Raw genomic sequence first — 15,058 nt, 5'->3', positions numbered from 1 at the left:
ATACGTGCGGATGGAGGGGGCGTAGCGCCACGGTGGACGCCGTGCCACGGCCGTGGAGGGGGTGGGGGCAAGGTGGGGGTGAGGGGCTCGAAGGGTCGCGTCGCAACGTGTCCCGCGTCTCCGTCGGCCCTTCATCTATTTTTACCGCCATTTCAATCGCAGAGCGCGAAGAGAGGCGGATCGACCGCGCCGCGGCGGCGCGGTGCTGCGCCTCTCGGATCATAGCCCGCCACCTGGACCCCGCGCCGCCCCCGCGCCGCCCCCCGCCGACTTGTTGTCGTCGGCCCCCCGCCCCCGCCCCCGCCGCGGCGCCGGGTGCACGGCGTGCATCCCCCGGCGATACCCCGCGCGCCAAGGGCGCTGCCGTCGGGGGGTAGCAGCAGCAGTCCGACGCCGATCTGCTCCATCTCCCTCACACGCCCACGCGGGACGCCCCGCGATGCGAGCGAGACAGCGACGAAAGCGCTCCCTCGGAATGAGCCTGCAGTGCGACATCCCATCCATCCGGTGGTGCTTTTCCGTGAGTCAGGCGGCCGCTCGGCCGCTCGGCCGGGCGCCACCGCCACGCTTCCGCCGGGCCCCTGACTCAGCGACACTACCTGCACACTTGCAGCGACTTGGGCCGCCCGGGATTTGGAACAGGAAGTAGTGACGCCGGCGTCGCTTTGCTTCGAAGGGCAGACGACGGCGCGTCGCGACGCCGTGGCGACGCCTTGCCAATAACCCGTCGCGTCGACGCGTCGTCTCGGCTCGGCGTGACACTGCGGCGTTTCCGCGTCGAACAGGAAGGCGGTGCGTCACTGCCGGCGATCGGCTCGCCTGCCCTCACGGCCCTCACGGCAGGCCGGCCAGGTCGCCGTCAACGAGACGCGCAACCAGCGAAACCACGTCGAAACTCGAACGGTGGCGAAGGACGTCGGGTTATTTCGTTCGAGGAAAGATTGAGGCGGCCGAGCGCCCGGTAGGTAGGCTTGCCCGTCGAGCGGGGGTGTGGTGCGGCGCTGCCTACCCTCACCTCGTTAGGCGTTCCGGCGCGCCCCGCAACAAGCAGTGCATTGTCTTGCCGGCGTGGGCGCGCCTTGCGTCCGCCACCAGGTGGTCCGCGGCCACGGGCCGGCAGAGCGAGGCAGAGCGGGGCAGAGCGGCAGACAGCTAACGTGCGAATAATGTTATCTTGCCGTATTCGCAGAAGCAGCGGCTCCGCCCGGCTCCGCCTCGCGGTAACGCGCGCGGCGGACGCGCGTCAAAGCGCACCGCCACGCCGCCACGTCAGTGTAGGCACGCGCGGCCACGCCGTCAGCGCGTCAGCCCCGTAAGCGTCCGCAGCGCAGACGACACCGCGTCCTGTAACCCCACTCCGCCCGCTGCTTCCCGCTCTAGACTGAGCAGCGCGTCGGCGCTCCGTCTCTCTCGCGGCGCACCGGCACGCCCCACGAGTGCGAGAGAGACAGACGTCGCTCTGCGGAATCCCTCGGCTGTTCCGTCCAGCGCCGCACCCCCTGTGCCCTGTGCTCGTAGGCGCCGAGAGGGTGGGGGGCGCCGCCTTGCCGCCTTGCCGCCTTGCGTTGCTATTTCTCGAGGCGCGGCGGACGGCCCGGCGGCCCGCTGACGATCTCCGCCGGGTGACACACGGCCGCGCCGTCTGGGCCCCGGTCTCCCCCAAGCACCTCGTCACCGTCGTCTCCGCCCTGACTGGCCCTGCCTCCGCCACCGGGCCAGCCTGGCCGCCACGCAAGGGGCAAGCCCAGGGCCGCGGCCGCGGCGCCGCCCTGATGTAACCCGGCCGAACCCGGCCACCCCACGCTCTGTCTCTCTCGCACGCATTCATAGAGCATGCCGGATGGGGGCGAGGACAGAGCGACGAAATAAGTTGTGTTCGGAATATAACAGCAAAGGGACCAGAGGACCAAGGAATACCGCCCGCCGCATCAGCCCGTTCAACAACTATGACACGGACTGAGAACAACAACAACAACAACAACAACAACAACAACAACAACAACAACAACAACAACAACCACATGAACCCGGGCGTGCGCTGAAGCCACCGTTAAAAGCGGCCCCCTCCCCCGGCGAGGGAACGTCGATGTTTCCTGAGGCTCGACGGTCTTGTTGTTGTCCGCGACGCCGCGGTGCCTGCGGTGCTCCGCGCGCTCCGCGCCTACAAGACCGTGCAGTTTACGAGCGACCTCGTCGACCCGGGCGAGTCGCCTTCTTTGATCGACGCGGACGCGGCGCGGCGCGGCCGACGGCGGCTTTTTGAAACTGTTTTTGCTGTCGGTACCTCGTCGCCGTCCCACCGCCGTCCCGCCGTCGCCGGGGTCAAGTGTCGCAGCTCCAGCCGGATTACCCTTAGGCGCCAGCGGCTGCGGAGACGAGTGCCTTCGAAAGCTCAGTTCCGAAACCCGTCCGTATGAGAAATTCGTCCGCGAAGCTGAAACCACGGTGCATACCGCCCGCCAGCATGGCACGATTTCTTTTTTCACTCGTCAAATGGGTTTCGTTTGGCAGTGCACTCCGCCAGTACTCGGAGGCGTGATGTGCATTGCCCATTGTTGGCGTGCATATTTGTCGCGGTGACAGGAGCCGCTGCCGGCTGGCTAGGGCTTGTCGCTGCCTGCGCGTGTGTGGCCCAGCCCGGCCCGCCACGCCACGCCACGCCACGCCACGGCCGCGATGCGTGTGTTCTTTTGTTGCATGCAGGCTCCGCAGCACTGCGGCACTGCTCGGCCATAAGGCCGTTCATTATTTCTGCAACTGTGAGTGGCGTGTACTCATCCCGGTCCGCGGCGGTCCGCGGCGGCGCGGCTGCCAAGCGCTGAGGTCCGTGGGCGGGGCGGCGGCGCGGCGGCAGGCCCAGTGACCCAGTCAGTTTAGTTAGTCAGCGTAGCCTGGCGTAGCCGCGCGTTACAGCGGCCTAGCGCACTGCTGCGCCCTGCCCGCCCAGACTGCCGCCCTCCTGCACTTCCATCGGCCGCCTTTGGCACGCTCGCCGCCGGTTTCCCACCGAGCCAAAATCCCGCTGAGTGTGCCTTCGACGTCCTCCACCGCGCGAAAAATGACCAACATCAAACCAAAACACTGTCCCCTCCCGTTAGGACACGCCAATTCATCCTTTTGCTTTCTCCAGAGGCACAAAATGGGATCGACTTGCAACGAGCAATAAACCTCTGAACCTTTTGCTCCTGACGGGTGTTCGGCGCGTTCAGTGGCCGACCGAAATAAAAGGGTTTTTCGCGGCGGAGGGAAAGCGAAGGTGCTGCCGGTCGGGGCTGTCGGGACGACGCCGGGAGTAGTGGGACTTCCCCGCGGTCTTCGCCGCTCGTCATTTCACACGCTGCGAGGCTGGCGCCGAGCACCGCCGAGCCGCCACGGTCCGGCGCGCACACACACACACGCACACACACACGAGCGCACCGCGAGGCTTCTCTCCGCCTAGCAGTGCCACTTTGAAACTGTTTTTTATGAGCGATGCCCAAGTAGGGAGTGGCGCACTGTCACCAGTACAGCCCCGGCCCGTCTGGACGTGAACGGTCAGGCCAGGCAGACGCTCTCTCTCTCTCTCTCTCTCTCTCTCTCTCTCTCTCTCTCTCTCTCTCTCTCTCTCTCTCTCTCTCTCTCTCTCTCTCCCCTTGTGGGAATCGGAGGTGAGGGGAAAGGTCTCCGCGCGTGGAATTCCCTCGCAGGAGGGAGGCAATGCCCCTGATCGATGAATCGATGTATCGCTGTATCGACCCAGCGCGGTGTGTTTGTCAACATTTGACGCGGGCTTTCGCTCCAGTGGCACTGCTTGGCCGCGACGGTGGTGTGCGTGCGTGCGACGGGAGTATCGCCGCTCTCGGGGAATACCCCCCGCCACGGGCAGGCTACTGCAAAGGCGCCGAAGCTCGCCGAAGTGGCTGTGGGTTGCGCGTCGCGCCGCCGGGGTTGGATGGGCAGCCCAACGTACTCCGGGGCGGCCAGCGCGCGCATTGCCCCGCCCGGCGGAGCGGCAGCCCATCGAGCAGACCGGTCCGCCACGCCGGGCCGGTGCAGGAAGGGTGGCCCAAGCTGCCCGGCGCCATTGGGTGTGCACGGTGAACAAAAAACCAGGACCGAAAGGCTCCAACGTTTGACGGAAGGACCGTTTCCAGGACGGTTCCACGCGAGATTTTAGCCTGGCCACTACCGGGGTGCCCAAAAAGCAATCCGCTTCGGCGGGTTGGCCTCGGCACTGGAGCGATGGAGTATTACACGGTTAAAACGAAACCTGGGATTCCCAGGAGCCCTATGTTATAAGGTATAGGAGTTTCCAGGAGATTCCTGGGATTCCCAGGAAGCGTTTTTACCGTGTAGATCCATCAATCCAGCCACCCGTAATTGGTCGCGGGTGGGTCCTCCTTGATTCGTCGGGGAGGAGTCCCGTCTTACTATCTTTGGAATGAGCCCGCATACTACCCCGTATAAGGAAACCGAACGAGTATTGACTGAGAAATTTGAAAGGGAAAAGAAAAAAATTTGAACTCTACACCCCCCCCCCAGTCTTAATGGGGAGGCCTCCTGCTTTACTTCGGTGTTCGGGATGGGAACCGGTGCTATCAGGTACTGGGGTTAATCCCGTCAGCGACCCAAGCGTTCGCCGGGGGACCCAGTAGGCCCCCAAAGCTCAGACAGCGGGGTCGGAGCACCCAGTGTAAACTCTTAGAGGGGGGGGACTAGAGGAGACGACAGAGAGACAGAGAGAGACTCAGACAGAGAAGAGGTTTTGGGGGGAGCTTCTTGTTTTCGTAGGGTGGTTGTGTCCCCCTGGTACCCCCACTGTCCGGCGCTCCCGTACCGAACAACAGCGTTTTAGGGCCCGCTTCAAAGGACTTATCATCGCCTCCCCCCGAAACGAGGAGGCCCACCCCCAACCAACACCGGGTGGCCGGATTGATGGATCAAATACGCCCCTCGCTCCAGTGCCGAGGCCAACCCGCCGAAGCGGGTTGCTTTTTTGACACCCAAGCGGAGTGGCCAGGTGAATGTGACTTGCCCTACGCTATCCGCTTTTAGTTTGGAGCGTGTTGGACGACGGTTTGAGTTCAGGGGAGGGAAGGGAGTCGAAAATGTAACGAAATGATAAGATTCGATCCCGGGCCCCGCCATCGGATCACAGACTTTTCGCTCTTTTTTTTTTAAAGGGCCCTTAAAAAAAGGAAAAACCGCGGAGGGTTTCTTTAGGAACAGGGAAAAAGGTAAATTTTTTTGGGAAAAAAATTTTTTGGAGTGACCGCACTTGGATTTTTGGGAAAACGCCTTATTGGACCAAGCCAAAAACACGGTTTGGTGGGCTTTCCAATTTTCACTTTAGACGGGTGAAAGAAATAAAAATTAAATTTTTTTAAATATTTTTTTTTAGGAGCGAAGATTTTTGGGTTTGTTTTCAAAAACGGTCGTGGTTTTGGTGCCCAACAAAGGGGGTTTTTAAGCCCAAATTTTTGTACCGTTAACGGGCGTATTCATTAGTCTTATTGCTAAAGTGTAAACCGGACCTTCCCCTAACGTCTTGAATTTTTTTCTTGATTTTTAAAGGGACCTGAAAAACCCCAAAAAAATTGGCGGGGGGCCCCCCTTGCCCGGGCCTCCTCCCAAAACTTTTTAGTTGTCTTGGTTTCCCCGGGGGGTTTTTTAACCCGTTTCCCCCCCGTGGAGGAACCCTTTCGTACCCCTCCGGGCGATTGGCGGCCCGGGGGGCCCCCGCCACCCGCCTGATGCGGCTCCCGGGCCCCCCGGGGGGAGGTGTCCGCGCCCCCCGGGGGTGGCCCCCTGGCGACCCTGCCGGGCCAGTTTCGCCCTGGGTTGGGGTTTGCCCCAGATGACCACCCCCTGGGGCGGGCCCCCCAGGCCGGGAAAGGGCCCCCGGCCGCGGGCCCCCTGGCCCGGCCAACGGCCCCTTAGGGGCCGGGGTGGGTGGGTTCGACCAAAAGGACCCCCGCCGCGTACGTCGCCGTGCGCGACTTTGAGTTGCAGTGGAAGGAAGGCATGATGTACGAAATGATAGTTCGATCCCCGGACCCCGCCATCGGCATCACACGACTTTGCGCTCTCGGCCACCACGGCCCATGATGAGGGGACCGGCGTGAGGTGGGTTCTTGACGCAACAGGACCCGACCGACCCGGTCAAAATTTCGCAAGAAGTTAGGGGAGTCGAACCGCCGACCCTAGCATTGGGAACCAACGCCTCTACTCCCTGGACCACCACGTCCCATGCACGGGGTGGGCTCACGTTCACGGGTTTCAACCGCACTGGGTGAGGCAGTAAAATTAAATGGAAATATTTGTTAGGAGTCGAACCTCCGGCATGTGGGTCTGTTGCACACGGCTCCGCTCGGATGGCCTCGAACCACCACCCTTAGGATAGTAAGTCGAAAAAACGTATGTGACGCTGGTATTCGAACGCCCGCCTGCGGTAACTCGATCCCACGTCTCTATCCTCTCGGCTATCACAGCAGATGTGAAACGCGACGGATCATCTGCTTTCATTAACGTTCGTTGAATGAGATTTTTTCTTCGATTTGTCTCTGATAATGCGACGCTGAATCCCCTGGAACTTTGCGTGGAACCGTCCTGGAAACGGGACCTCCGTACAACCTTGGAGCCTTTCGGTCCTGGTTTTTCCTGGACGTGTTTTTAACCTGTGCCCCTTCGTGTAGGCCACCCATCGTACCTCGACGATTGGCGCGCGAGAAGTTGCCTACCCGCGGGGCAACGGGCGCTGCTTGACTTGACGGACTCGGCTCCGTGAAGTGTCGCTGCCCGCGTGTGTGTCTCTATGCCGCAGCCAACTGCCGTCAAGTTTCGACCAACACTGGTAAAAGTCGCTGAGTTCTGCTGCTCGCGATGCATTGGACAACTTCCTTCCTGGGCGTTTCCCTCCTCAGGGGCCGGCAGCACGGCGGCGCGTCGGGCGCGTGGCGCCGGCGAGGACAAGCAGTAGTGCGGCAGTGCGGTCGCGTGTCCGACCGACCGGTACACGCGTTTCCTCCGACAGCCACAAGGGCCCGACACCTGCACTGCACCCCACTGGAATCACGCTGGAATGTGGCCGAGCACGCGCGTGAACTCCGTCACCTTCGCTTGGGGTATGTTAGGATTGCATGCGCGGCCACTATCAGGGACTAACTGGCCGCCCCGCCCCGCCCCGCCCCGCCTGGCCCCGCCTCCGCGCATTTCCTCGCCAGCCCTGCTGCAACTCACACCGACACGACCGCCTTCAACTAGCTAACCGTCAGTGCGTGTGTGTGTGCGTGTGTACGTACGGGCGCGCATGTGTGTGAGAGAGAGTGTTTGAGGTCCGGTCGGGTCTCCGGCCCATATTTCTCTGTTCACAAACACGTCCTGCTCCTGGAGGCTGGGCTGCCGGGCTGCCAGTGCCGTGGCTGGCCGGGCTGAGCCAGGCCAAGACAGGCAGCTACCTGGGTGGCGGGCTCAATTACGATTCACGGCCAGGCTCGCAATTAGGACCTGTAAGGGACCTGCAGGGGACCTGCCGGGGACTGCAGGGGACCTGCTGGACACGGACACCCCCGGCCCGGCCCGGCCCTGGCATCACTGGGCACCACCCCCTGGCCGGCCGGCCTGCTTGTCCTGCTTGTCCACCGCGAAATGGCTTCGGCGGGGATAGCCGGGCTCGGCCGGCCCCCGCTCAGGTGGCACATTTCGGACCACTTCGTGACCACCCGTTCGGCCAGCGCGCGCATCCAGCCGCCCGCGGGACACGCCGGGACTCCTCTCTTCCCAGTGTCCACGCGCGGCGGCCGCCCGAAGTCCACCCGAAATAAACGCGTGCCGTGAGGGGGCAAAAGGGCGATCGCTCCTCCGAGGCAGCCCCCTGAAGGCAGTCAAAAAGTTGCATTTCCCCGTCACTGAGGACGACGCCGGCGCCTCCGCGTCGGTTCGTTTGAGCGTCCCGACGGCGGCCTGGGACGGCCCAGGCCCGGCCAGGCCCCCCGAATCGCGGCTCGTTAAACGATTTCTCAGGAAAACCAAACTGTCAGCGACCATTTTTATCCCCGTCAGTCACGAAGGGACGCGAGGGGGCGCGCGGGGTTCACGTGCAGGAATGTGCAGCGCGGACAACGCGACGCTCTGTGCATCGGGGCACGGCGCGGCGCGGCACGGCACGGCACGGAGCTAATCGAGTGCATCGGAGCGCCTGAGTGCGTCGCGTCGCGTCGCACGGTGTCCCACCGCCACCCGGTCATGCGGGGAAAGAGCAAGGACGAGGGTTTTGTTGGAAACGGCGCCCAAAGCGACCAATCGCAGAGCTAGCTCTGGACGCGCGCGGCTTCTTTGCGCAAGCTGCAGTGTCGTGGAGGCCGGGGCGTTCAGCGAGCGTGATTTCTCATCACAGAATCCGAGGATTGGTCCAGTGGCGTGCACCGCAGCCGCGTTGGGGGTCTGGTCGGCCGGGCCGTCGCGGCGTGGACGCGGCGTCGACGCGGCGTGGACGCCGCGTCGACGCGCACGTCGGCAGTGTGGCGCGGCACTCCGCGGACGCGGCGGCGACGCGGCGGCGGGACGCGGTGGCGAAATAACAAGGACAACGAGGTGAGGTTAGGTAAGGACAAGCTTCCAAATTGGGCGAATGATTCGACTGGACGGGGAGGTGCGCGGATTTCGAGCCAAAACGGAGTGGCAAAGGAAAGCGTTTCTAGAAAGCAACGCGCGGCAGGTCCCGGTTGCATTGTCACACGAAAGTCAGTTGTCTCTTTTCTTTCTTTTTTTTATCACGTCGCTTTTCACTTTTGTTTTCGCGGACGGGGCCTCCTGGCTGGACTTCGATATTGACTTGGTGTGGGGCAAGGGGACAGAAGCCAAATAAAAACAACAACAACAATTTGTAAATTTCTTTTTGTTTTTTTATAATTCACGCCTTTTAAAAATAAAAACGGTAACACGACGACAGCAGTTCTCTGGCAAGATACAGATATAAACACTAAGTAAAGAATACACTGGGCGCTCCGCGCGATCTATAAAATCAGTACTTACAATAATCAAATATACTCTGAAAAATATTTAACAAAGCACAACAATAAGGAAGGCACTTACTAGTTTATTCAAAGGAATAATTTAATGATATGTTGATCTCAAAAAATTAATGAACTTAAACAGTACCCGAATATACATATGTAAAAACACATTGACAGTAGAGTTACATAACATTTAAAAGAGATTTCACAAGTGTCTATATTTACAAAAGAAAAGAGAATTGCACATTCCGCCTGACACTCACTAACCAAAGGACTTCAGAAGGAATATCAGGACACAGAGCACGCTGTGCAGCTTATGACGTAATATTCAACTACTCTTTATATGGCATTATGGCATTTTCACGGGCTGGTTTGGCATGGCAAAACGAGAGTACTTACAAAATTAATTTCCCCCACATTTATGGCACTCAGAAAAATTCCTCGGGTTGCGTTATGCGATGTTTGAGGGTGTGGGCGTCGGGCAGCGGTGCGCGTGTGGGAGAGAGAGGGCTCGAGTGTTGTGAGTGTGTGGGTGCGGCCAAGGCGCATCTCCACGCGGCGCGGACGGAAGCCGAAATCCGTCTCCGGAACGCCCCTTCGGAACGCCCCTCCGGAACGCCCCTCCGGAACGCCCGTCCGGAACGCCCCTTCGGAACGCCCCTTCGGAACGCCCCTCCGGAACGCCCCTCCGGAACGCCCCTTCGGAACGCCCGTCCGGAACGCCCCTTCGGAACGCCCCTCCGGAACGCCCCTCCGGAACGCCCGTCCGGGACGCCCCTTCGGAACGCCCCTTCGGAACGCCCCTCCGGAACGCCCCTCCGGAACACGCCGCTCGCCAGACCGCGCTAGATGGAGGCGTTCCGCCACATAAAGTAGTGGCACGCTAGCGGCGCCCTGCGGGCCTGCAGGGCGTGACGACACATTCGGATCCACGGTGACAACGCCGGTACACTGCGACCCTTTTTCCGACGTCCATCCAACTCTTTTATTTCCATGCTCTATTGATTCGCCACTGAGTACGTTTGCTATGCGATATTGTACAACAGGGTCCGAGAGGCACTACTACACGCTAATTATAGCTAAACACTGTTTTATACACCCTAACTAACCGACAGCGGCGTCTACGCCAGAATATACATTTCTTTTCAACGGATCACAATTAAGAAAGATTACAGGTACATATTTTAACTTACAACGAAATAAAAATCATCCTGGTCCACAAGATTACACAATACTGCAATTTCATCATATTTTGTTTTTGCGATACCTCCGCGAGGGGCTTTTTTAAGAAGGGGAGGGAAGAGGCAGATCAGAGGTTTGTACGGCTTTAAGACACTCCTTTTCCAAAAAATTTAAAAATGAACAAAAAGTTGCAAAATTTGCTGACGTTTTATGTGCTTTGGCAGTTTTTTTTTGCGGTGCAGATTGGGACTTTGAGAACGTTTTCACGCCACGCGCTCACTTAAAAGGCCGCTCCGCGCGCTCCGCTCGCTGGGGCCACACCCGTTAGTGTTGCAGCCGCACAGCGCGCAGAGCGCTGCAGCGCCGGGCGCGGGGCTTAGACGTGCCCACGCAAACCTTTCCTAGTCTTTCCTGTACAGTGAGGCCGCCAGGCCCCGCGCTCCGGCCTCTTCGCCCACTGGGATCCTTCACCTCGGAGCGGCGCGGAGCGCGGAGCACGGCGCCGAGCGGAGCGCGCGGCCCTGCCCACCTGCCAAGCGCGCCGATAATATCACGTCCCGAAAGAGCATCATTGGAGGAGGCTTTCCGAAACCACGGCGCTCGCGGAGGGTTGACGGGAGAGGGTGCTGGTCTCCGGCCCGCCGCGCCGCTCCCCAGGGACTGTTCGTTCTCAGTCGGGATTGGTCCTCTACAAACAGCGCCCTGGGGAGCGGCGCGCGGGCCGCCGAAAGGGAAAGCGCGAGTGATACTCATCTGGCTATTTTAGAGGTTGTTTTTCGACAGGTGTAGGATGCGTTTTAAGACGAAATGAAGACCACTCGGCTGGGGAACAGGGGAGCTACATACGGCCGCGGCATCGCGCTAGCTTCGCTAGCTGAAGTCCGTCATGAAGGCCGTGTCGTAGAAGTCGTCCGAGGTGAGGGCCACGGCGGTGAGGCAGGGGTCCACGAGGTCCGCGATGCCGCCCATGCCGAGCGACGGCTCCGGGAAGTCGGCGAAGTCGGCGGACAGCAGCGAGTTGTGGTCCGCGAAGTCGGCGTCGATGCCCTGGCCGGCGTCGATGCTGAGGCTGGACGAGCTGGACGCGCTGCCGCAGCCGCGGAACTGGTCGAACGTGGGCAGCCCGGGCAGCCCCATGCCGAACGGCGAGTCCGGGGCGCCGAACAGCGGCGGCGCGTAGGCGGACGTGTCGTCGGCCAGGGCCAGCGGGGAGCACGAAGCGCCGTCCGCCGCGTCCACGCCGTCGTCGTCCTGCGGCGACATCTGGCTCTCGCGCACGGCCTGCGACAGCGCCGCGATGTACTTCATGGCGAGCCGCAGCGTGGTTATTTTGGTGAGCTTCTCGCTGGCGCAGGCCGGCGCCGCGGTGTGGGGGACGGCGCGACGCAGCGTCTCGAACGCCACGTTAATCTCACGCATGCGCGATCGCTCGCGGGCGTTGGCCGTCTTCCGCCGGTACTTGCTGAGCGGGGCGGGCTTCTGTTTCGGTCGGCTGGGTCGCTGCGGCGCCGACGCCGGGGCGTGGGTCTGCGGCACGTAGGCGACGTGCGCGACGCGCCCCGGCGCGGCCACCGCGGCGGGCATGGCGGGCACGGCCTGCAGCGCGGCGGCGAGGTGCTGCTGCTGCGTGGCCTGCTGGGCCGCCGCCTGCGCCGCCGCCTGGGCGGCTTGCTGCCGACGCAGCTCCGTCTCGGCGCGCTTCTTGAGGGAGCGCGGCCGCAGCGAGTACTTGTCCAGGGTGCCGACCGCCCCCGGCGCCCCGGCGACCATCCCGGCGGGGATGGGGCCGGGGCCGAGGCTGGGCTGGTTGTTGTTGGAGTCGGACGCCGCGCACTCCATCCTCATGGCATGGCCGGTGCCTTGGCCGGTGCCTTGGGCGGGGCCACCGACGGGGGCCGCGGAGGCACTGTCACTCACTCACGGACCGACGGACCGGCACTCGGCGAGGCACTCGGCGAGGCGCTGGGCGGCATGGGGCGACGCGCAGCGCAAAGCGAGGCGCAGAGCGGCACGCGGAGGACATGCACGGGGAGGACTGGGCGGTGCGGGTCGTGCGGCGGCCGGAACAGCACTGGCACCGCACGCCACTCGGACAGCATCCCGGCGCGGCACCGTGGCGCGGCGGCACGGCGGCGGGGCACACCGTCCGGATCACACACTACCTCACCCCCCCCGGCCCCGCGCCGCCCGCCCCCCCACCCCGCCCCCACCCCGCCCCGCCCACGCCCCGCCGCTCCCCACCGCGGCTCCGCCAGGCTCCGCGCGTCCCGTCCCGATGAGTTTGAGTCGCAGCGCGTGGCGCCCCGCGCGGCCGTCGAAGGAGTTAGTGGCTCCCGCACCACGCCCCGCCCCGCCCACTGCGGCCGCCCTCGCCTCGCTCCAGCGGCTCCAGCGCGGTCCGCGGCGGGGTCCTGGTGGCCTACACACCCTCGCGGACTGTCCTTGGGTGTCCTTTCGTGTCCACCTCATGCACGCGGTTGGCACAGCGGCTGCCATTCAACCACACCTCCGTCTCTTTTTCTCTTCTTCTCCTTTTTTCCGTTTCCCATTCATCGCCTGCAAATGCCACCGCGTCCCCCGCAAAACGCAAAACGGCGCGAAACGAAACTGGCCGACTGACTGGCTCGTGTCGCTGTCCCGCTAGGGCGCGCTGGAGTCAACCACCTCGATGTCGGGGGCGGCCCGGCCTGGCCGCAGCAATTAATGGGCCGAGCCTAGCACAGCCTGGCACTGCCTGGCACTGCCTAGCGCAAGCAGCCCAAGCATGATTAAATTGTACTTGCTGCGAGGCCGGTAATTGCCTTTACTTATCGGATCATTTGTCAATGGGGCTGGGGACCGCCCCGCCCCGCCACCGCGCGCACCGCGGCCTCGGCCATGCTCGCCATGACGATGGCCGTTCGCGAAGATCCCGATCCTCGATGGCTGTCCGGCCGGCCAGCGACCGGCACGGCAGCCCGGCAAAAATGACTAAAAGGACATCGGCCGAGCGGCGGAGGAGCAGTTGATCTGAGCAGTGTGGTGGCTTGGACGGGCACGGACAACGCCGCGGGAGTTGAACCCAGCAGAACTGGGAGCCCAGCTTCGATTTCCGTAGACGTGGGTCTACATGACGATGGTGTCTCAGGGAGGGAAAAGTGGTGGCCGGCTAGTTACCGAACCGAGCCACTGCCACGGCGAGGGACGGAGGGGTTCGTCAACGCGAGGCTGCTCGAGGCTGCGCGACGCACAAGCAGGGACACTGCGAGACCGCGAGACGGAGGACGGAGGCTGCCGGCCGCGTGCTGCCGCGCCGTGCCGCGCCGTGCCGCGCCGTGCCGCGGCGTGCCGACGGCCGGACGTTCCCACACTGAACGTGTCCCGGCCGGCGCGGCCAGCCCGGCCTGGAGTCCAGGCCCTGGACATGCACTGCATTCCAGTCGATCACACGGCGGTGTAACTAGTGAAGGAGGTCGCGGTGAAAATACAATAATGGTGGCCGCCAAGAATTTTAGCTATGCAGGTGTGTATGTATGTGTGTGTGTATGCCTACGCCGTTGAAAACGCAAACGACAGAAAGTGGAGCAAAAAAGTGGAAGAAAAAGGTTTGAGTCTGATGATGCAAGGACTGGTGGTGTGATCGTTCTCCATGGCAGTTCGCAGTGTCCCCGCCCGCCCCGCCCCGCCCTGCGCAGGGATGTGTGTCATGCGTACTGTGCTGCAGCAGAGGATGCATATCACGGGGACTCAATATGCCTCGTTACCCCGTGAGGTTCCTGCCCCCGCCCCCTCCAGCCCCGCTAAGCTCCTTGAACCCCGTCGCCCCCCCCCTCCGCATTTCGACCAGCGCCTTGTGGATGACGTCCTGTGATCAATCAGCAGACAATGCTGCTGTGAAAGTACGCGGCGGTGCGGCGGTGCGCGCGCCGAAGCCGTGAGGACTGGCACCACCTCGACGTCCACCGCCAGCAACAACATCAACAACACATCCACCATTAAGACCGTCAGCGCCGTCAGCGCCGGCGGTGACACGCGGCAGTTATCGCAACTAGCTGCAGGTAGTCCACGTAGTCCGCGTAGTCCGCGTAGTCCATACCGGCGTGCAGGCCAAGCAGGCCATGCGGGGCGTTGCGACTCGGCGGCAGGACCGGCGGCTTATCTCCTGCCGACACTTTGTCCTGTCACTCGCGGGGCTGGCCGAGCAGGCCGGGCTGGCGGTCGGTGCGCCTGCCGCCGCGCTCGCACCCGGCCGCCGCGTCGCCAAGCCGCGCCACCGGGACCACGGCGGCGGTCTCGGCACGCGCGCGGCCGCCGCGATAGCAGCTCATCCTTGTTAGGCCGCTCATATTATTGGCGCAATCGGCAGCCAATCGGAAGCCATTATCGCGACATCGGAATGCACCGCGACGACGACGCGTTGCCGCGTTTCTGTGTGACGGCCAGTGTACCGGCGGCATCGTACTCCCCGCCTCCCGGACGCGCCGTCTGCCTGCCAAGTGCGACAGACTGCGAGTGTGTGTTTGTGGCTGTGCAGATCACCGCGCACTGCCAGGCCGAGATCCGATCGCGCCGCGCGCAACAACGAAGGCGGTGATAAAAATCGCGAAATCCCAATGCCGATCCGATCCGGCTTTCTGTTATTTTCCGCCGCGGTGTCGTCCTAATCCTCCGGCCGTGCGTGATGGCAGGCGTCACGTCAAACGGCGAGCCATACCGGGACGGAGACAAAGTAGTGTGCTACTCCCGCAGGAGAGCGACGCGCTGGCTGGCACGGGCCGCCGCAGCGCCCAGAGGACGTCGCCGCCCCGCCAAGCGCGGAGAATGTCAACCCGAACAGTCTCTGCTCCCCGACGTCCGCGACGGCGAGACGGGCCTCCGCCAGGACTGCAGCGGTGCACCGAGCG

The 15,058-nt window shown here is 62.8% G+C and overlaps 1 protein-coding gene across 1 annotated transcript; it reads right to left on the bottom strand.

The window, feature by feature from the left end:
- Positions 1-8,855: 8,855 nt before the first annotated feature.
- Positions 8,856-11,628, bottom strand: LOC117642261. The gene has a single exon (XM_034380258.1). It carries the CDS (start codon positions 11,592-11,594, stop codon positions 11,046-11,048), a length of 549 nt encoding a protein of 182 aa, XP_034236149.1. The 5' UTR covers positions 11,595-11,628; the 3' UTR covers positions 8,856-11,045.
- Positions 11,629-15,058: the final 3,430 nt, after the last annotated feature.

Source organism: Thrips palmi, unplaced genomic scaffold (genome assembly GCF_012932325.1).
Source record: "Thrips palmi isolate BJ-2018 unplaced genomic scaffold, TpBJ-2018v1 HiC_scaffold_1, whole genome shotgun sequence".
In the NCBI taxonomy this organism is placed as follows: Eukaryota; Metazoa; Arthropoda; class Insecta; order Thysanoptera; family Thripidae; genus Thrips; species Thrips palmi.
The sequence above is the reverse complement of the archived record's forward strand: the minus strand, read 5'-3'. Positions and strand labels throughout refer to the sequence as shown.

Bases quoted from the DNA above. Each gene is read 5' to 3' on its own strand.
- LOC117642261 (XM_034380258.1), bottom strand. From the start codon at position 11,594: ATGCGTGAGATTAACGTGGCGTTCGAGACGCTGCGTCGCGCCGTCCCC.